This window comes from Jatropha curcas, chromosome 5 (genome assembly GCF_041381405.1).
Source record: "Jatropha curcas cultivar XTBG-Jc1 chromosome 5, XTBG_Jcur_1.0, whole genome shotgun sequence".
Lineage (NCBI taxonomy): Eukaryota > Viridiplantae > Streptophyta > Magnoliopsida > Malpighiales > Euphorbiaceae > Jatropha > Jatropha curcas.
In genome coordinates, this window is record NC_143155.1 from 24,834,965 (window position 1) to 24,857,330 (window position 22,366).

A 22,366-nucleotide genomic window follows, 5' to 3' on the forward strand; every position below is an offset into this window, starting at 1 on the left:
AGTACATAATTTAAAAATCACTATTCAACCTAATTAATATATTTAATGTTGAACTTCTAGGACATAAGTCATTGTGGAATAATTGTCGTAAGTCGAAACGTGAAGGACAAATTGGAAGTAATTAGTCAGATAATTAGATGATCGAAATTAATTAAACAGTAGTTACAAATAGTTATTGTTAAAAGTGAGTTTTAACAACTTAACAATTTAATTATCATAAGTTATTAGTTTGGTTAGCTTATGATTTAACAAATAATCTTGTATGAGTATTGTTGGAACAGGTTGAATTTCGTTATATTTATAAACCTGTGGTTGAGATAGTGGGGTGTTAATGTTGATGTTTAAGGAGGAAGGGAAATTCAACTGTTTGATCGCCCGACGGATGGGCTGTGTGCATTGAATGATAAATATATATAATATTGTGATATTTGAGCAGGTAGATAGTCCAATTTTTAGGGGAGGTGCTGCCGAAATTTCGATAAAACTTAGACTAGTTTTAATTAACAATATAATTAATAAGTTTATTTAGATTAATTCTATAACTTAATTCATAATAAATAAAGTGCTCTAATTATTTTATTATCATCATTATTTATTTAATTATACAATTACTTATTTATTGTTGTTATTATTGATTATTATTATTATTATTATTATTATTATTATTATTATTATTATTATTTGCTCTATCGTTGCCGTTTATTGTTAATTTTATTTATTTATTTGCTTGCATTTGAGTATGAATGTCTAATCATGCATTGCATTCCAATATGTAACTGATCATATGTCTGCATTGAATTGCAATGTTTGATTAGATGTGTTGTGATAATGTTATGCTTTGTTTGTGTGGAGTTGGGATGAGGTGGGTCACCATGGGTTTGTGAGACCGTTACCGTTATGTGGATCCTGATTACCGTTACCGTTATATATACCGTTACCGTTTCATGGATCCATTACAGTTAGCCGGGTAAATGGGAGATCGGCGCCCCCGTGTGCACCTACCGTTACCGTTACCGTTAACCACAGGTTGGCTTCTCGTCGTTGCGCACCGGACAGTCTAGATTTGATCGCTGCCCGCAGGGTGGCCTCCTGTTGTGAGCGCTTGATGATCTAGATTGGATGGAGACCACCGGGTTGCTTCCTGTTGGTATGAAAAAGAAAAGAGAGGATAGAAAAACAATGAGAGGGCTGGTCAAGTGAGGATTAGACCGGTCGGCCAGTATGGGGGATCGGCTCCCTGGTGCACACGTGAGAGGATGAGCCATGTGGGAGGACGGCTCATCGGGGGTTACGGTGACTCCACTGACCAATTTCCACGTGATGTGATTATGTGAAGATGTTAATAATTGTGAGTGCTGGTGATATGCCAATTGTGTGACTGGCTGTGTGAACATATAACTAGTCGGATGACTAGATTGATATATTTATACATTTGTGTGAATGCGTGTGTTGTGCAATAATTATTATTCTTTAACAAACTCACATCTCTTTTGTTTAAATCTTTCAGGAAGTAGCTCTTTCTAAATCCCAGCTATAACTCTACTCTTTCACTGTTAGAAAAGAGTTCTCTAATTTTAGTATCGATCTATTAAATAGATAAATGTCCGAAGACTTATCTGTATTCATTTGTTAGTGAACTCCGCAGTTATAGGATTTGTATATTTTTAGTCGTATATTATTATAGATGAAATCATTCTGTGAGCATATATTATAAATATTGTATTGTAAGCAGGGTAATTTGTAAATGTTTAAGATGTTTTAAATTTGGGCCGAGGTTTAATAGAATCTTGCGGTTTATTTTCCAATCAGTATGGGCTGAATGTTAAAAAAATTATATTGAGATAGTAAATTTTTAGTGTTTCAGGCTTACTACGGGCCTCGGGGGCCTTAAGCTTACCTGGGCCCTAGTGCCGGTCCGGCCCATGGATTCGGGTCGTGACAAAGTTGGTATCAGAGCTTAGGTTAGGGTTCTAGGACACAACTGCGGAATATAGGAATTTCTTTATGTTGGGATCGGCCGTAACCAACATAAGGAAGGAAACTTGTGATTTTCCTCTCTAGGGATGGTGGACGCACTAGACCCTATGAGGTGGGAAAATCCACACCTATTGTGTAGATCAATAGACTATAGGGAATAGAGTAATACCTGATGGTAGTGGATTGGCCTGATCACCCAGTACACTATTTTTCATGTGAACTCTATTCCTGTCAGTGAGTAGAATAGTGTAGAGAATAAATAGGATTTTCATTGGTATGGTAGATTCATGAACAGAAATAATAACTTTGGGGCAATTAGAAATTTGTGACTAGTTTTCAACACAGCTACTGAATTTCTTTAGAGTTTGTTCAAAAATATAAACTTTTTATTTTTGTTTTTGTTTTCATTTTATTTACCTAAAATTTTAAATTTAAACCCCCATTTTAATTTTGAATTCAAATTGTGTTATGATAAATAAATTGAAATTGATTATTTATTTAGAAAATTATTTTTGGAAGCTGTCTATTTATATTACGGGCCAATGGGATTAGATCATAAAATGAAATGGTTACTAGGATAGTAAAATTTTGAAAGAAGTTTGGAAAAAGAAGAATAAGACTGGTGGAGATAATAATAAGTAAGTAGACAGTTAGATTCAAGTTCAGAACATGAACGCTGGAAATGTTGGGTAGTCGATTTTGGTATAGAAGTTAAGTGGCAATTAGATTTGGAGTATGTGATTGTTTAATGTATAAGTGAGGAAGATAACAATAGAAATGAACTTGGATAGTTTAAGGGTAAGACATAATAGGTAACAAATTGTAATATATATATTAGGAGTAAGTGGTAGATAAATTTGAGGAACTTATAAATACCTTACTAGACTTGAATAAGGGAAAGATTGATTGACTAAAGATAGATAAAATAGGTAAGTTGAATGTGAAATTGACGTAAGGTAGTGATAAGTAGATGCGAATCTTGAGTTAATAATTCCACGTAGAGAATTGAACTTTTGTTTAATTAAGGTTCTAATTAAAATGTTAGAACCGTGGGTTGTAAATTCTAATCTAGGCCATGAACAGGAACTGAGAGGTTAATAATAAATATAAACTGGACAATGAAGAGTTATTGAGATCAACTTAATGTAATATTTGGATGGTAAGGTAGTATCAAGTTGGGAATTAATGGAATTTAATTGAAAGATCTGTGTTGATAGGTATTAGATAAAGGTGAATATTTAAGATAGGTAATAGATACTAAGTTGAATTATTGGTGATTAGGCAACATTAGTAAAATGAAAGGTTATCAGATAAGATTTAGGTTGAGAACGGAAGTGCGAATTACTAAGAGATATTATTATGAAAGTTAAATTTTCGTGATGAATATTAAGGCGACATAAGGAATAAGCGTTGGAAAGAGAAATTGATGGTTAAGTGGAGGGAGTGAAAATTTTTATAGGATTGAGATAGCTAAGGGATGCAGTGATTTAGGAGCTGTATAACAGATGAACTAATCTATAGTAAAGATATTATAGAGACAATCGAATTTGCATAAATGAGAAATAAAAACAGTTATTTCGAAGCGGCCTGTGATATAATGGATAGCGGAAATTACAGATGATTTTGCCTATAGTTTTGAAGTAAAGCAACAAGTTTTTAAAAGTTTTGATTACTAAGGGTTTTATTAAATAACACATGTGAATTGAACGAGTTAATTCTTATGATTGTAAGTAAATCATAATTACAATTGTTTGCCTTTGTAAATTATGTTTGGCCTTCACAGAAGAATGTCTAATAAAATTTAAATTTTCAAATGAAGTTACATAATTTTGAGAAAAATCTATGATATATGATATGTACTTTTCTGTTAAACCTGATTTTATTGTCAAATTTTTATTCAAGAAAGATTTTCTAAAGAGTTCAGTAGCTGTCTAAAGATAGTGATTGGAGATTTAGGTAATAAACTCAAATTCTTGTGAGTGTTAGCTAGGTGACACTAAAAATGATGGTTGGCGAGAGAATTACAATTGGAATACTTGACCCTTTTCCTTCCTAGGTTCACATTATGTACTCTCGAGATGTGCCCTTGGTGTTGGAAGTAATTTCTTATGGCTTTGAAATTCTTTGTGTGTTCATTCTTACTCTCTCCTACTAGATTTCAATTCGAGGACGAATTGTCTTAAGGGGGGAGATTGAAACACCCTGAATTTTTATTTTCAAAACTTTTAAATTTTTATTAAATCAAAAATCGCAAATTTTGGCCGCGTGGGTTGCAATTGTAACATAGTCCCAATTCGAGCCCAAATTTTCGAATTGGGCCTAAGCCCAAAACAGTTCATTCGGGAATTTTCGATTTGAGGACAGTTAAAAATTTTCGAGAATAACGTGAAACACCAGGATTAATCTATTATATATATATATATATGAATTAATTATTCTAAATTTAAAATCATTACTATTAATACTTGTATTATTAAGTAAGTGGAGGAAAGGTTGCAAAACATAATAAAAATAATTAAAATAAATCAAACCGGACCTGGAAATTTAATCGATTTATCGAAAACCACACGAATAATAGGAAAAACTCGAAAACCGAACAAATGAGACCAGATCACTAATCGGACCGAACCGGTTCGAATCGAACCGGAATGGCCCAGCCCACTTTCCTTCCTTCCTTTTCTTTTTCCTTTCTTTTCTCTCCTTCCTTTTCCCTCCTTCTCTCTCGCGCGCGACAGCCTCTCATCTTCCCCCTCCTCTCCGTCTCGTTTCCGGCCACCGTTCAGCGAGAACGAGGTGGTGGTCGACTCACCTGGCACTGCGGATCATCTTTCCTGCCTCCTCTCGCACGAACGGAGCTCCAGCGGCGCGGATCGAGCTCGTTTGCTCCGACAGCGCTACTCTTCGATTTTTCGGCGAATCCCGTTGATTCCGTCAACGTCAGGTGCTAGAGATGGTCTCGATCGACTCCTCTCCTCCACGTGAACAATTCCCCTCCATTGGTACGTGATTTTGCTTGAGTTTTGATGAACCACCATGGATGGCGGCTTGAAGGTGGCTGTGGAGGTCGATCCGGCCAAACGAGCCACTGCCTCATCAAACCGATGGTAGATTTGGACTCCTCGCGAAAATTGGAGTCAGGTGGTGGTGACCTTGCAATTTTCTGGGCGGTTTAGCTTTTCCGGCCACCGTGCACGGCGGCCGGCCGGCGACACTCTGGCGAGGCCCGGGAGACAGAATTCTCTTTTCTTCGCGTTGAGCATGGAATCGTCACCCGATTCTCAATTGGTACGTTCCAAGACTCAATTCTCAAATTTTTTTTTTGCATATAAAGCATCAATTGATTATTAAATTTAATTGTGTTATAAATGTCAACATTTAAATTTATGGGACATTTTAGTTAACTTCGAATAGGTATTTAATCGAAGGACTTTGATATATTAGGTTGGAAGCTTGTGAATTTAATTGGGAAATTCATAAGAGAATTGGAACTTAGGATTTATTTGTTAGAAATTGTGATTATATTAAGTTAAGTACATAATTTAAAAATCACTATTCAACCTAATTAATATATTTAATGTTGAACTTCTAGGACATAAGTCATTGTGGAATAATTGTCGTAAGTCGAAACGTGAAGGACAAATTGGAAGTAATTAGTCAGATAATTAGATGATCGAAATTAAATAAACAGTAGTTACAAATAGTTATTGTTAAAAGTGAGTTTTAACAACTTAACAATTTAATTATCATAAGTTATTAGTTTGGTTAGCTTATGATTTAACAAATAATCTTGTATGAGTATTGTTGGAACAGGTTGAATTTCGTTATATTTATAAACCTGTGGTTGAGATAGTGGGGTGTTAATGTTGATGTTTAAGGAGGAAGGGAAATTCAACTGTTTGATCGCCTGACGGATGGGCTGTGTGCATTGAATGATAAATATATATAATATTGTGATATTTGAGCAGGTAGATAGTCCAATTTTTAGGGGAGGTGCTGCCGAAATTTCGATAAAACTTAGACTAGTTTTAATTAACAATATAATTAATAAATTTATTTAGATTAATTCTATAACTTAATTCATAATAAATAAAGTGCTCTAATTATTTTATTATCATCATTATTTATTTAATTATACAATTACTTATTTATTGTTGTTATTATTGATTATTATTATTATTATTATTATTATTATTATTATTATTATTATTATTATTTGCTCTATCGTTGCCGTTTATTGTTAATTTTATTTATTTATTTGCTTGCATTTGAGTATGAATGTCTAATCATGCATTGCATTCCAATATGTAACTGATCATATGTCTGCATTGAATTGCAATGTTTGATTAGATGTGTTGTGATAATGTTATGCTTTGTTTGTGTGGAGTTGGGATGAGGTGGGTCACCATGGGTTTGTGAGACCGTTACCGTTATGTGGATCCTGATTACCGTTACCGTTATATATACCGTTACCGTTTCATGGATCCATTACAGTTAGCCGGGTAAATGGGAGATCGGCGCCCCCGTGTGCACCTACCGTTACCGTTACCGTTAACCACAGGTTGGCTTCTCGTCGTTGCGCACCGGACAGTCTAGATTTGATCGCTGCCCGCAGGGTGGCCTCCTGTTGTGAGCGCTTGATGATCTAGATTGGATGGAGACCACCGGGTTGCTTCCTGTTGGTATGAAAAAGAAAAGAGAGGATAGAAAAACAATGAGAGGGCTGGTCAAGTGAGGATTAGACCGGTCGGCCAGTATGGGGGATCGGCTCCCTGGTGCACACGTGAGAGGATGAGCCATGTGGGAGGACGGCTCATCGGGGGTTACGGTGACTCCACTGACCAATTTCCACGTGATGTGATTATGTGAAGATGTTAATAATTGTGAGTGCTGGTGATATGCCAATTGTGTGACTGGCTGTGTGAACATATAACTAGTCGGATGACTAGATTGATATATTTATACATTTGTGTGAATGCGTGTGTTGTGCAATAATTATTATTCTTTAACAAACTCACATCTCTTTTGTTTAAATCTTTCAGGAAGTAGCTCTTTCTAAATCCCAGCTATAACTCTACTCTTTCACTGTTAGAAAAGAGTTCTCTAATTTTAGTATCGATCTATTAAATAGATAAATGTCCGAAGACTTATCTGTATTCATTTGTTAGTGAACTCCGCAGTTATAGGATTTGTATATTTTTAGTCGTATATTATTATAGATGAAATCATTCTGTGAGCATATATTATAAATATTGTATTGTAAGCAGGGTAATTTGTAAATGTTTAAGATGTTTTAAATTTGGGCCGAGGTTTAATAGAATCTTGCGGTTTATTTTCCAAATCAGTATGGGCTGAATGTTAAAAAAATTATATTGAGATAGTAAATTTTTAGTGTTTCAGGCTTACTACGGGCCTCGGGGGCCTTAAGCTTACCTGGGCCCTAGTGCCGGTCCGGCCCATGGATTCGGGTCGTGACAATTATACACCACAAGACTTGACAAATAGAAGATTTTGTGTGGAGTCTTAAACCCGGTGCATTAAATGTAAGATTGGCTATAAAGAAATTGGAAAATTGAGTTTTTGTATATATATATAATATAAGTTTTTTTTTTTTTTTTTTTGAGAAGTACAACTTGTTTAACATGGATCATCATCGTATCACAGACTAGATCTTCAAAGAAAAAAAAAAAAACACTTTTGTTATGAATTTTCATTTTGTAAGACCATGGATTAATCATACAATTAAAGTGAATAAATAAAATATTTCACTAACTATAATATTGCTGTTGAAATATTGGAAAAGTAATTGTCATTGACAAAAATTTTAGTAATAAAATTATAATTTCAATTAATCAAAGTAAATTCAATCGAAGCTATCAACAAAAGCCCAATGAAATTAAATATATAGTTAGAAACCAATAATAAAATTAATTATCCAACATCAACAGTTCTGTCAGTAAAAATCATCTCACAATTTAGTTAATCAAACCATTACATAACATATGTATGATCATAATCTTAGTTGTCTAGTCTAAATTGATCATGATACGATGATATTAATACTATTATTATTATTATTATTATACTATGCTAATCACACTTACTGACCCAAAAGTATCCTTCTCTTAAGTCTTTTGATGCTTTATTAATGGTCAAACTTTAGGTGACAAGATTCATGGTCAAGTTAGCTTAACCCAAAAACAGAAGGGGGGAATATATATATATATATATATATATATATATATATATATAATTTAAGAGGAAAAGTTGACAATGCCACATGGCATCTCGCATGTCATGTCATGAACCAAATCAAACTCAAAATGGGACCCATTGATCTAAAAACCCACATGGCCATGCTATTCCAATCAACGACATCCACGTGGGATCTCCTGGGTCACATGGGATGTCCCCATCCAACATCGTGATCCAACGCTCTTGATTTCACTTGTAATAAGATCACATCAAAAACGTTGATCCCTGGTCCACAGTCTTCAATACCATCGGCTGTGCTTGTCTCTCCTTTGTCCCCCTCGTATAGAGCACCAAACTCTATGGTGTTCCTCGGTGACAGGCAACCAGATCTGTTGCTATCCCAAACATAAATGATTTCACTACCCACGCGCAATCCAACGCGCGTCTCTCTGGACCCCATTTGTAAGAACCCAGCTTGTATAGTGTCGAAAGCGCGAGCGGGGAAAACACGTGGGGGTTTATGACTTCTCATACATGCACGAAGAGAATAACTCACCTACGTATTGTCCCATACTAATCACTCCCTATAAAAACAATACATTACAAACTCTCTCATCAACACAGTTTATAGTTTTTCTTTCCAAACAAACAAAAACTTCCCCGGAAAAATCATCTTCTCTAGTCACAAAAACAAAAGTTTCCCTTAAGTTCATTTATAATTATTCATCAATGGCATATGAAGGAGATCTGCATCTAAAAGCAACAGAGCTAAGATTAGGGTTACCAGGGAGCGATGAGTCTGATAAGAAGCAATCGATTCCCTGCGTAAGAAGCAACAAAAGAGCTTCACCAGAAATATCAGAAGAATCAAGAACCAGAAGCAATGGTTCTAGTGTCTCTAATTGTGAAAGTGGCAGTGATGACAGAGATTGTGGACCTCCAGCCAAGTAAGTCTAATAAAAGAAAACAGCTAGGGTTGATAATATTAATTTCTCGGCATCTAAATCAATGTTTATTAAGTATTAACTTTGGATTAATTTATAATCGCAGAGCACAAGTAGTAGGGTGGCCACCAATCAGATCTTATAGGAAAAATTGTTTCCAAGCAAAGCGAAATGAAGGTGAAGGTGGTTGCATGTATGTTAAAGTGAGCGTGGATGGAGCTCCTTATTTGAGAAAGATTGATCTTAAGATGTACAAAAGCTACCCAGAACTCCTCAAGGCATTGGAGAATATGTTCAAGCTAACTATTGGTAAGAATATATCTAACTAGGGTTTTTTTTTCCTTTTTTAGATCTTTTTCTTTGGGGTGGTGATTAGTCAATTAATTGAACTTTGTTTATGGTTTCTTAGGTGAGTATTCAGAGAGAGAAGGGTACAATGGATCTAACTATGCTCCTACTTATGAAGACAAAGATGGTGATTGGATGCTTGTTGGAGATGTTCCATGGGAGTAAGTATTAATTCTCTATTTTCCTTTGCTTAACAATATTTTTTCTTTTAAATAATTATTATTTGTTAATATTCATATACTTACAAGGATTTGGGTTGTTATTTTGCAGAATGTTTATTTGCTCTTGCAAGAGGCTGAGAATTATGAGGGGATCAGAAGCTACAGGATTGAGCTGTTTATGAAAAAAGAGAGAGACGGCGAGAGGGAGAAGAGAATTATAATATTGGCCAAAGGTAAAGCTAAAGAAAAATGGCTGGCTTGTGTTCTCCAAGAAGCTAGGTTTCGATCTTGGATTGCAGGAAAGGAGATGAAAGATATTGATCGCATCTTTTTAAGATTTTGGGTTTTGTTTCCATGGCGTCATACCTTAAAATACTTATTTTTATGTATGCATATATATACTTGGGAAAATAATAAAAAAATATAAAATATCATGGAGATTCAACTGTACAAAGCAAAAAAAAAGAAAAGAAAGAAAACCTTACTTTCCCTCTAGACTTCAAGATATATGTACGTACGTATAATTTAGGATTATAAAGAAAGACAAAGCAATATACCGATTTTTGTGGAGAAGTATGTTCTATGTATGTATTACAATTATCAAAACTCAAAAGTAATAACATATCGAAATACAAGTTATTTTATCCAAGAACATGCTTTTGTATCGTTGAACATATAGTTCTAATGAAGTCAATATCCCCAAAAAGGGATGTAATTAACAAGGAAAAGCTATAGTTTGTTCTGTTACATAGTTCAAAGGAATTGAATTCTAGATTTCTACTTGTAAATTAAGGATAATTCATACCAAATCCATGCCTGCAGGACCACAAGAAGTCTCCATCTGTGGGTTCTGTTCTTACCATAAGTAATAATTTCATTAGCTCAATCCTGAATAAATTAACTTTCAAGTAAATAAATTAGCTTTCTTTGAGATATTGTTGCTTTTGAAGCTCTTAAAAGCTGGGATCTTGCCCTCAGAAATAACCAAAATTGATGCAAAGCAGTAAGATGAGTACTGTACACATAAAGGGCATTAAATACGAGAAATGGGCTCTTCCCAATAGATTGCAGGTAGAGAACAACAATTCGTATCTGAGAGGGAAGATCGTATATAATTTTTTTTTTTTTTTTTTTTTTTTTTTTTTGTAAGAGATAACACAGTTAGATTTTCAATTATATTTAATGATTTATAATATGAATTATATGCATAACCTTTAATAGTATATATAAGCAATTTTAGGGTTTTAGTATATCTATATCCTGTCAAATTTGACAATAATTGACACCATATATTAAAGGTCATGCCACACAACCAACAAAAATTAATGCATTATAATTGAAAATTGGTCCAATAATTTGGAACTTCTAGTCATAAACCTAATAATAGAAAGAAAGGCAGGCACATGCTAGATGGAGCTTCTGCTAAAGAAGAGTGGGTAGCAAAATCTAGCTAGATGAGCTGGTCAGAAAACATGTTTCATGCTTATGTCCAGGAGTTATCCATGACAAATAGAGACGAAAAACACAGGAGAATAAAGTTGCTCTAATGCACTCCCATATAAAAATATTAGGTTAGGAGACAAAGTGGAATTGCTGCCAGCTTTGCAATTTCTATAATGATAAAAGGCACCCCCTACTATTGTAACCACGAAAAGTGCATTTCAAGAAACTTTGTAAATATTTCCAGTTTATTTCTGATTTGAAAAAGTGACATATCTGAAAAAAAACATGGTTTGGGGCTTCAAATTTCTTTTATTGAACAATGAGGAACAAACACTTTTATCCATATAGAAGTTACTATAGTTAAATACAGTTGGAAGACATGCATGTGTTTAGTCTTTGAGAAAGAACTACAGCTTGAAGAACAAACAAAACTGTAAGCTATAAAATATGAATGATAATGGAAGAAAGGTAGTTTCTAAGAAGCTCATTAATATCAGACAAGAACCCCAAACATGGCCAACCCAAACCAAACCCGATTAATATCAATTATTCAGAATCCAAAATTTATGTCAAAATTCTATGATACTTGTAATTGTGGCTCTTACGCGAGCTGATTTACAATTAACTCCTAATGGAGCCAGATAACAAATAAGAGATAACATTTGGTCTCCACAAAATTAGGTCCAACTAAACATTCAGCCCAGACCAAATTCTAAAATACAATATAATATGCTATATCATTATAAGCAAGTTTTGCAGCAATACAGAACTGTGGTATATGCAGCCCAAAACAAGAATTTAGAATGACAAAGATATTTTATCATATTTGGAAAGGCTCAAAAACTACAAAGAAAATTACAACTTGCACACTGTGTAGACACCACATTTCAGAGTATACAAACAAAACAATTTGACGCCTTCCAGAAAAGTGAATTGTTAGCAAAGATACTGCACAATTGGCCCCATTATTAGACAAACAGCACCAGGAACTACTGCATGGGCATGAAATCCTCACCAGCAAATGAATTTAGATTCATCCTACCGTCCTGCTCACGAAGGGAGCCCATTCTTTCATCCAATATGGCCAACTGGGACTTGACCCAGCGTGGATTATTCCTGCCTTCAACCCATAAAGCTTCTCCAGTATCTTTATGTTTAAAATCAGGATATTTAGGGTTTCTCTGTAAATCAAAGAAATAACAATGGATTAGCATCCAATAATTAAGCCGAAGCAAACGCACAGGTTCAATAATCAAGCTTAAACAGGGAGGAGCACCTTGTTTTTCCTATTATCCCACCACTCCAAAGGATTAGCAAAAAAGGCTTGCCATAGTTCTTCTATGGAACCTGTGCTATTTCCAGCATTATTCCCAAGCTTTCTACCTGCTAAAATTAGATATCAAATAACATTAGATCCCTATCGCAATTTTATGATGTTCAATTTGAGACCACATTTTCAATACATAGACATATGACTTACTAGCTACCATGCCATTAGAATCACGATCATATAATGCTGCTGAAACAGAGCTCCTCTCAACAAAATTCAGTTGCTGGACCACTACCTGTAGGAGATTGAGAAAATGGCAACCCTTTTATGAAAACTAATATAAAAGAACATCAATGTGTGTAATATCATGAATAATAGAACCTTATAGTAGGTCTGCTGCTTTCCATCATCATTTTCAACTACATCTGAAATTAATCGGCCAGAAACATAGATTTGGTGCCCTTTCTCCACATGCTCAAAAGCAACTTGTGCCAGCTCATCCCAGAATGTCAAATTGATCCTATAAAACATCGATTGTCATTTTCCAGATACTTGTAAAGATTCAATGTGATACCATTGTATTCTATCAACACATTAGAATGTCATGAAACAATTACTTGTAAATATCATTGTGAAATAGTGGAGGAAATATGTAACATACATACACAATGAGAAAGGAATAAGCTGTTCGCATATATATCCTTCATGAGTCACAACCTACACTATGGTTATACCACTGGTGAAATTTTCCTTTATGAAAGAACAGCACTGTTATAGATACAAGAAATATGTGAGATGTCAGCCACAGTAGAAAGAAGTTGACTGAGAAACGAGTGATTTTGATACAGCCTTATCATCACATTTTCTTAGTTCAGAAGTTTTATTACTAAGAAGTTATTTAGTAGTCTTTCTATTTTAACAAAAGTCCTAATTACATATCCCTAATTTGGAGGTTGAGACCAAATGATGTAGTCTCAATTTAACGATCAATTTTTTAATAAAACAAATATAGCAGATTATTATTAAAATTTGTCTAAGAGGCTTTAAGAGCTCCCTCAAAGCAGGAATAAAAACAAAGCAAACATCATTCGTCCTAAGGAAGATTGTCCTATTCAACGACCTGTGACGCAATCCTAAGCAAGGGCCCTTAACAAGCGCATGCGCAGACATTTGATGCATCAATGGTGAGGAAGGAAGCAGGGACCATAGATTCATTGTATGGAACTAATGTAGGATGCTGGAAGAGATAACAATCAAAAGAGAAAGAAAAGACCAGGAGTGCATTGTTTAAATCCCGACCAAACCACATCAAGCGATGGAAAGAAGACTTCTAATATTTATTGGAGGCAACATATATACCAATATTGAATCAGTCATTACAACTCTAGATTCCAAGCCTCAAATCCTACTTTGCTCTCTACACTCTTTTCTTTTTACCCTCTTTTCTTTTTTGTTTGTTTGGATTTGAAATTCAACCTTATTTTGCATGTACCCATCCATACCCCATATCCTATCCTATGTCTAGAAAATACTATGTCAACTACGAGTAAAATATTCCGTACTGTGCGTTTGGAATCTGGAGGGAAGGGAATTTGATATGGTTATCCTCACCTTGTTTCCACTTCTCCTCTATAATTGGTGCCAAAAATGAGTTACAGGTAAGCTACTCCCTAAATTTCAAAACAGGAAGCTCAAACAAAATCTTATCTAAAGTTTTCTTCTTTTGAACCCGTTAATCAAATCATAATCAAAGGACAAATTAATAAAACCATAATTATCCCAATAACCAAAGACGCTAAATTTCAAAAGCACAGTTCAAGAAATGCACATTTACCATGAGGTCTCCGTGGCGGATTTCTTAAAACCGAGTCGTGTCCAAGCAAGAACCTTGCCAGAAGGGAGGTGCTTGATTTCGACGGTGGTGCCAACAGTGCCGATAAGCTGCACCGTGTTACAGAGCTCCTTATTCCATGGAATTGCAGCCGGTTTTACATACTCGACTACCTGATTGTACTGGTTGTCTCCATAATTAAGCGAGCATTTCAAGCTGCGATTAACTCGCAATCGTTTAAAATCTGCTCTACGCACGTGGCTCAAAGATAAAAAAGGGTTTAGGTTGTTTGAGATAGGATTCCACGGAACAGGGATGAATATGTTCCTGGAAGAACATAAAAGCGTTCGTACCACCGCCATCGTTGATTGTAAGGGTTTTGGGTTTTGCGGGAAATAAATGTGAATGTATTTATTTGTATTCCATCTATCAATAATATATAATTTAAAATTAAAATATAATACGAAAAAGATAAATATTAAAATAGGCAAAAAAAAAGTTATATGTTTAAATGTAATGGATTATCATTTAATTTTGATTTAAAATCTTAAAATATTTTAATTTAATTGATTATATTGATTTTATTTAAACAATTCATTATCTAATAATAGTAATAATAATTTATTATTCCGAATATTAAAAAAGGAAAAATGCTAACATAATTTTAAATATTAGTAGTTAATTCCTAAATATAATTTTTAGTTAATAAATATTTATTAAGGCTCCGTTTATTTTAGTAAAATAACTTGCAATAAAATATTTTTTACAATTTTCCATTGTCTGAAGCATTCAAAAAAATAAATCAATGGAAAATATTTTCTTAGTCAAAGAAAAATTAAATCATTTTTAAGAAAAATGACTTTTTATATTTAAGAGCGTAAGACATTTTCCAAAATTTAACAAACTTATTATAACTTTATAAATTCATATTTTGTTAATTTATTAATCATCGGTAGCCACTACTACCAGCCACTATTGACCACCACCAACCGCTGTCGATTGCCACCACCGGCCACCGCTAACCACCACCACTGGTCACCGATGACTTTTATAATTTTTTTTTTTTGCATTATTCTCATATTTAACGATAAAATTTTTAAAATACAAAATTTATATTATTAATATTTTTATTTTATTGTCTTATGAGTTAAAAATTTAAATATTTTAAACTGATTTTTAAATTGCAACTAAACAATGAAAAATAAGTAATATTTTCTAAAAAATATTTTTCTTGAAAAATATTTTCCAAATATAAGTAATTTTTCAGAAATAAACGTATTCTAAATATATATCGTACGTTAGGAGGATAATTTCAATAAAGTTTCAAGCTGAATTTAGTTAGAATACATAGTAAATATATCAAGTTTCATGCAAGACGTAAGAGACCAAAATTTTTTATTTTTAATTTTTTTAAAAAATATATTTTATACTTAACTAGTTATAAAAAAAAAATACAAATGTGTGATTAAATTTATAAAAATTGTTATTTCATTCTTATAAAATGCTAAAATTAATTATTTTATCATTGTACTTCCGAAGATATAGTAATTTAACCATAAGTTTTATTTTTGTCATATTCTTATGCTCTTCTATCCATTTTCTCCTTCTTCAAATACATAATTAAGTATAAATATATTTTAAATTTAATTAATAAATACATAAATAAGTGTAAACCACATATAATATATATATTCAAAATACTGTTTTAAACAAGAAGCATATGTACCTTCTCCGATAGTTAACAGTATTCAAATAGTTATATTTATAACACAATATAAATTAACCATTGTAATTTTTTAAATTTTAAAATGAAATTATACTCCAACATCAAAAAGATGCATATTATATAAAAGAAAATTACAATTAATATTTAATTTTATATAAAATAGGATAAAGTGGATATAAAAAACAAGCATCAAAAGAGATGGAACTCAAGTTATAAATAAACTAATTATTGGAAAGGGATGAATAAAAAAAAAATTGTTGAAAAGGGATGAAAGGATAAACTTTTTTTCTTTAAAAAAAAAAAAGATAAACTTTTATGGGCCTGGGCCCAGAATTGAGGAAAAGTTTAATGGGCCTAATTGATCTTGCCATCATACGCTGGGATGTGTTATTTGCAACGCCGACGTTGCGACTAAGAAAGTGAGAGAAGCGATTTCAGTTCAGTTCTCGGTTTTCTGGTATCAGAATCGGTGTCTTCTAGTTTCTAGCTTGGTCACTGAGCTAAGAGTCGTTGAAAATGCTAGCTCGTCTCGCCGTCACGCGTCTTCGGGAGATCCGTCAAGTTTTCCGACAAGTTCCTCAGGTTTCCCCTTTTAATTTTCTCTCGTTTTCTCTGCATCCAATAATTCTTTTTGATCTAATCACTTTGTTTCTCTCTTTTCTGTAGACCTCTAGATCCTTCTCCACTGCTCTAAACTACGTGAGTCCGATTGGCAGCGCCTGCAAATTCTTTATTTACATAGATAATAATCATCAGATTATTATATATAATTTTTTTTTTCAAAATTATGTGCTGAAATTGATTTTTTTTCCCAGCACATTGATACTCCGGATAATAATCCGAATGTTCCATGGGAGTTCACTGCTGCGAACAGGGAGAAGGTACAGTGAAAAATGCTAATAAATTTTGACTAAGAATAGTGTTTATGAGTGTAATGTGTATTAATTTTTAATTGGATGGGATTTTCTTGTAGTTATATATTTCATATTTGTTTATTTTCAAAAAGCAGTATTGGTTCTATTGATTACTATCATGTTTATTCAACTTGCTAATTGAGGTAAGGCTTGAAGAAACTATTGAAAGTTATTATATATGAGATAGTAATGCTAGTTGTGTTAGGCTTGAATGAACGTGTAGGTTCATGAGAATGTAAATTGGGGGAAGTTTAACTATGTTGGTTGATTGATGTGCTAGTCTGAACCAAAAACATTTCTTTTGGTCAGTGACTGAAGTCTTCAGGTTGTATTTATTTTCAACTTTAGATAAATAAGCCGACGTAGGGGTTTTCAAGCTTTGTCTTGGCCTTATCTGAAACTTCCATTGAAAAGGTGGAAGCTTATAGCAAACTCAAGTGGTTACTCAAAGCTAGAGCATTTTCTAGGACTTAACCTTCTAAAGTAGCTGAATCAATTATCATATTTGCAGTCATTAGACAATTACATTTGCTTAGCTAAAATTTATTCACTTCTTGTTATTAGAACAATGATATGAATTTGGTGTGTGGAAGTAACTGTTAGGCTCAAAGTTGAATATAATCTGTTGCAAATCAGCATATCTAGAAGGGACTTTGTCAATTTAGCTGGTTATAATAAGCATGTTTCCACAGCAAATAATTTCTTCTTCTTGGTTCTTTTGATAGAAAATCATAATGTATGCATATGGGTCTTGGCATGCCAAGTGAAATTCTCTGTAGCTGTAACATTTTCTCTTTTCTAGGTGCAAGTGTAACCTCTTTTCCTTTGAAATTAAGATCTCTTTCATGTGTATTACATTCTAATTTTATACTTATACATGCATATTTTCACTGCTCATTCAAGTTATGGGGGTGCTTTAGTTCATGTCACTCATTTACTTCAAGGAATATAAATTAATCTGTCACCATCTAAGAGATTCCATAGCAGGCACTGGTATTTTTTAGTTTTTTCCTCTCTTATGTGGCTGAGATGATTTGATAGCCTCATAGTGGTTATAATTGATCTGATTCTTATAAAATTTTCAACCGAAGCATTGGTATTTTTCTTGCCACGTTCTTTAATGATGTTGCTTTCCTTTTTTTTTTAAACTTGTTGTTAGGTTAAAGAAATACTGTCTCACTATCCATCCAACTACAAGCAATCAGCTGTTATTCCTCTGCTAGATCTTGCACAACAGCAGCATGGAGGATGGCTTCCTGTTTCGGCAATGGATGCTGTAAGTTGACAAAAACATATGAAATATCTGACATCAATAACTTCTACTGCTATTTTTGAGCTATTCCTATTACATATCATACATGATGATTTTGTGCCAAAAGAATCCAAAATGATTGGAGTTGAATAGAGGTTTCAACATACCATGATATATATTTACCAGAAATTAAAGAATAAGATTTTATTGCTTGGTTGTCCTCTTATTGGTAATACACGAATGATTTTGCTGCTAATTGAAACTAAAAAACCATCTGGGATGCATTTGGCTCAAAATATGGTGAAGCTTGTTCTTTTGCTTATGCTTACTGTCTACATGAAACTATAGCACTATAATGTATTTGTGTGAAAAGAATTTATTAGGCTTACTTGCAAGCTTAAGAAACCTGGAGGAACAGCATGGTCATTGCATTTGGCACTTAGTTTCATTGTAGTCAAGAATTTGCAATTTGTATCACCAATCTATAAAGAAAGAAAGCTATTCATTATGATCAACTTACTTTTCTAGAATTTGTAGAAAGAGCAAATGGGAAGCTGATTTGGAAAATCAACACTTTGACATAAAATATGATCTCACAGTAAAGTGAAAAGGGAGAAAAAAGTTGCCTAATTGTGCATCTTCTCTACAAACCTCTTTTTCTCTCTCTTGATTTCCTTCAGTTCTCACTTCTCACCGATCCTAAAACCTTTATCCAGAATCATTGTTGCCACTCCATGTCTCCCTTCATTGAAAGCTTTTACGTGCCTAGTGCCTATGTCCCCTAACTTGTAAAACTCCACACTATAAACGAACCATGTCCAACCATCTGAATAACTACCTTTGCTAACACCCAATTGTGCCTTAAGCAAACACTATTAGCACCTAAAATCAATTCATAGCAATATTTAGGAAAATCATAGCAGTGAGTTATGGCATTTTGTTAACATTTTGAGGAGCAGTCAGTGTATCTAGAATTTTGAGAGACTTTTGTGGGTCTGGGAGGAGTGACTTTGGTGTGCAGGTAGGATGCCAAAATCTTTGGGATTGTATGACAAATCAATCTTTCATGGTTACTATAAAAATTCAATGCCAACGGCTATTGTTCATCCAAGAAGAAATAAAACAAGCGATCTTTTAGGATAGCTTTTTTTTTGAGTTTCTGATACAGAAGATGATTCCTTGGTTAACTTAGGATTTTCAGTATAATCAAGATAAATAAAAGTAAGCTCAAGATCATTTGGCATATTCTTTAGATTCTGTTTATCATTTAGTAACAGCTTACTAGAACTTAAGTTGATGGAGAGAACTCAAAAATTGATTTCTCAAATCTTTGAGGCATTTGAATGACTACATTACATCTGACAAAAGGTGCAAGTAGCATACATTGGGAACAAAATAAATAAATGACGTCTTAGATGGTTTGGTGGTCCTATGTAGACCTCCATGTGTCCCAATTCGTAAATGTGATATATCTATGTTGGAGGGTGTTAAGAGAGGAAGAATTAGACCTATGAACACATAGAGGGAAGTTGTCTCAACTCTCAAAAGACCTACTAATTATTGGCATTAATGCAGTTTCAATTATGAACAGAGTGAAATAAAAACAAAGGATCCACATATTCAACCCTAACTAGTTTGGATCAAGGCTTAGTTGTTTTTATTGTTGTTGTTTCAGGCATTTAAGTACCACTGGACCTAGAGTTATCCTAGAATCCTTTGGCATTTACAAGTTATGAGCCATTTCTCGTATTAGTAAAAGTCTTGTATTTTATATAGACAGTCGTTTGTGTTTTCATTGGTTGTAACTTGTTTGTTAACTTGTTTATAACAACATTAGAAATTCCAGAAAACTTTCACATGCATTCTTCAGGAATGCGGAATGATATATGAATAACTTTTTAGTTGGATGTTTATGAATGCTCCAGGTAGCTAAGGTTATTGAAGTTGCTCCTATCCGTGTATATGAAGTTGCAACATTTTATTCAATGTTCAACCGTCAACCAGTAAGAAAATACATCTCTTACAACAATCTGAATTTGATGCTTCTACATATACTAATTCCAGCACGATTGCAGCTTACCCTGATCAACATCTTTCTTTGGATTTTCAGGTTGGCAAGTACCACCTATTGGTTTGTGGCACAACTCCTTGTATGATTCGTGGTTCACGAGAAATAGAAGATGCATTATTGAAACACTTAGGAGTGAAGCGCAATGGTAAGCTATAGAAGACAAATATTTTTCCATATTACATTTGAGTACTTGTTAAAGATTTCAGATTTGAAAAATAAACCTTGTGAATTTTTAAATGCAGAAGTAACAAAAGATGGTCTTTTCTCTGTTGGCGAAATGGAATGCATGGTGAGTCTTTAACTCTGTTTAATAGTATGAATTTCAGAGTTTTTCAATCAAGTTTAGTGTTTGTTTTTGCTTGGTTTTAATTGGGGATTAAGATGTAGATGTTGGAAATTAATCCATACTTGATGTGCAATGAATATTTGGAACATGCACTTTAAGTAACAATTTTGATAAGCATACAGAAATTCTATTTGTAAGTTTGAAGTGTTGGTCTGTATTCATGGAAATTATAGGTATATCAGCATAGGTTTCATTTTACATTCTTTTTTTAACCATTCTGACCGTTTTAGTTCACTTCTGTATGATCTAATATATAATTGTTTTCTGCAGGGATGCTGTGTAAATGCTCCCATGATTACTGTTGCTGATTATTCCAATGGATCTGAAGGATATACTTACAATTATTATGTGCGTCCATGATAATTCTGCAGTTGTTGACAAGCAGTGATTTTTAAGCTTTAAAAATTTCATGATGATTTTTATGCTAATTGCAGGAAGATGTTACTCCAAAGCGAGTTGTTGAGATAGTTGAGATGTTAAGAAGGGGAGAGAAGCTACCGGTAAGGCAACTAGAGAGGTTTATGGGTTTTTTTCTTTTTTTTTTTCCCAATTTTTGATTAATGATATTATTACTGTGTACTTAAACTCTGTCCTTTATTTCAGCCTGGCACACAAAACCCAAAACGCATCAAGTGTGGGCCTGAAGGAGGCAATACTACACTGCATGGTGAGCCAAAACCACCTCCATGCCGGGATCTCGATGCCTGTTAATGTTATGGTAAATGTTGTTACCAATAATGCAAAGCTTGGATTTTTTTCAGGCTTTCCTGAGTCATCTTTGTTTTTTAAGCTCAACCATTTTTTGTATTTGCCTGCCAGCATGGTTTCTGGCAGATACTCAGTTCCATGCATCTTCGTATTCAAGAAATGGCTTACTAGTTCCTTGGTGCACATGAATTCATATGTTGAATGCACTCCTTCATATTGTGGCATTGAAAAGCACATGTACTACTAATATCAGGCATGTCGTGATTCAGAAACAATCACAAAGATTATCAAAATTTTTTTATTTCTTCAATCCAAATATGAAATAGATCAAGAACAATTATTCTTTTATGAAGTTACTGCTGTTCTTAGGGCCATCTTCTATTTGTCAGTACATCTGGATGCCAAAAATATCGTAAGCTTCTCTTTCTTTTCCGAGTTTCCAAATTATTGTGCTTTCCAATCATATCAGTTCTTGCAACCAATGGAATAACATTCTGTTCATATTGACTAGTTGACCTTTGCACATGATATATTGGCAGCTGGAATAAGAAATTTGTTAAATAGTGTACATGAGTTTGTCAGATTAGTAGTATAAAAGGGTACTTGTTTGTTATAACATTAGCTTTACTTTGCCGGCAAATAGGATTTCATCGTGGTAGTTAACATGTATTTATTACCCTTTTTTCCTCTGATGGATGATGATGAGTTTGATTGCCATGTTAGTAGTAGCAGTGGCATGAGTTGTGTGACTGATTGAAAAGAGTTGGAAATGATGATAGATATGAACACACTTGTAGCGGTTGGAGACAGCGTAGGAGTTTAGAAGAGTTGCTTATTGGCCAGCCAATTCAATGAGGATATGATTTGAGAACTGAAACCCAACTGTTTAGAAGAAATAGTCCCCAGATATTTCACACTTCAACGTGCTGCACGCGCACTTGCTATTTTCAACTGCTAATTTCAGAAAAAGACTACCATTTTCACTTTCTTATCTTGCCATCATTTAGCATCTCTCCTTACTCTCAAGCCATTAAATTTCTGTTTATTGACTAAACTTTTGGGTGTTTTGTCATGCATTTGAGTTTCTATTCTCTGAAGTTGACTAACAAAAGTTAGTAAAATTCAGTGGAGTCTACATTGGCGGTATACACTCATGCCAATATGTATATTTTAATTATAGTAT

The 22,366-nt window shown here is 33.7% G+C and overlaps 3 protein-coding genes across 7 annotated transcripts; 2 read left to right on the forward strand and 1 right to left on the reverse strand.

Annotated features, from left to right (window-relative positions):
• Positions 1 to 8,777: 8,777 nt before the first annotated feature.
• LOC105649901 (auxin-induced protein 22D) lies at positions 8,778 to 10,274 on the forward strand. Its single transcript, XM_012236723.4, has 4 exons — positions 8,778 to 9,116; positions 9,220 to 9,422; positions 9,523 to 9,622; positions 9,732 to 10,274. The coding sequence occupies exons 1-4, from the start codon at positions 8,899 to 8,901 to the stop codon at positions 9,802 to 9,804; spliced, it is 594 nt and encodes a 197-aa protein (XP_012092113.1). The 5' UTR covers positions 8,778 to 8,898; the 3' UTR covers positions 9,805 to 10,274.
• Positions 10,275 to 11,775: 1,501 nt separating this feature from the next.
• On the reverse strand, positions 11,776 to 14,572 carry LOC105649902 (protein OSB1, mitochondrial). 2 transcript variants are annotated; one of them, XM_012236725.4, is made up of 5 exons: positions 14,170 to 14,572; positions 12,717 to 12,855; positions 12,546 to 12,630; positions 12,342 to 12,448; positions 11,776 to 12,246 (listed from the first exon to the last, which is right to left on the reverse strand). In XM_012236725.4, exons 1-5 carry the CDS (start codon positions 14,526 to 14,528, stop codon positions 12,055 to 12,057), a joined length of 882 nt encoding a protein of 293 aa, XP_012092115.1. In that variant the 5' UTR covers positions 14,529 to 14,572; the 3' UTR covers positions 11,776 to 12,054. The 2 variants fall into 2 exon arrangements, with proteins under 2 accessions (XP_012092115.1, XP_012092114.1); XM_012236724.4 differs by having other exon boundaries at positions 12,342 to 12,451; positions 14,170 to 14,571.
• A 1,707-nt stretch (positions 14,573 to 16,279) lies between these two features.
• On the forward strand, positions 16,280 to 22,304 carry LOC105649903 (NADH-ubiquinone oxidoreductase 24 kDa subunit). Of its 4 annotated transcripts, none has more exons than XM_012236728.3 (11): positions 16,280 to 16,474; positions 16,559 to 16,591; positions 16,708 to 16,773; positions 17,966 to 18,082; positions 19,984 to 20,061; positions 20,169 to 20,274; positions 20,372 to 20,418; positions 20,746 to 20,823; positions 20,910 to 20,975; positions 21,079 to 21,193; positions 21,963 to 22,304. In XM_012236728.3, exons 1-10 carry the CDS (start codon positions 16,409 to 16,411, stop codon positions 21,184 to 21,186), a joined length of 765 nt encoding a protein of 254 aa, XP_012092118.1. In that variant the 5' UTR covers positions 16,280 to 16,408; the 3' UTR covers positions 21,187 to 21,193; positions 21,963 to 22,304. The 4 variants fall into 4 exon arrangements, with proteins under 4 accessions (XP_012092118.1, XP_089578121.1, XP_012092117.1 ...); XM_089721995.1 differs by having other exon boundaries at positions 21,981 to 22,304; XM_012236727.4 differs by lacking the exon at positions 21,963 to 22,304 and adding an exon at positions 21,295 to 21,535.
• Positions 22,305 to 22,366: the final 62 nt, after the last annotated feature.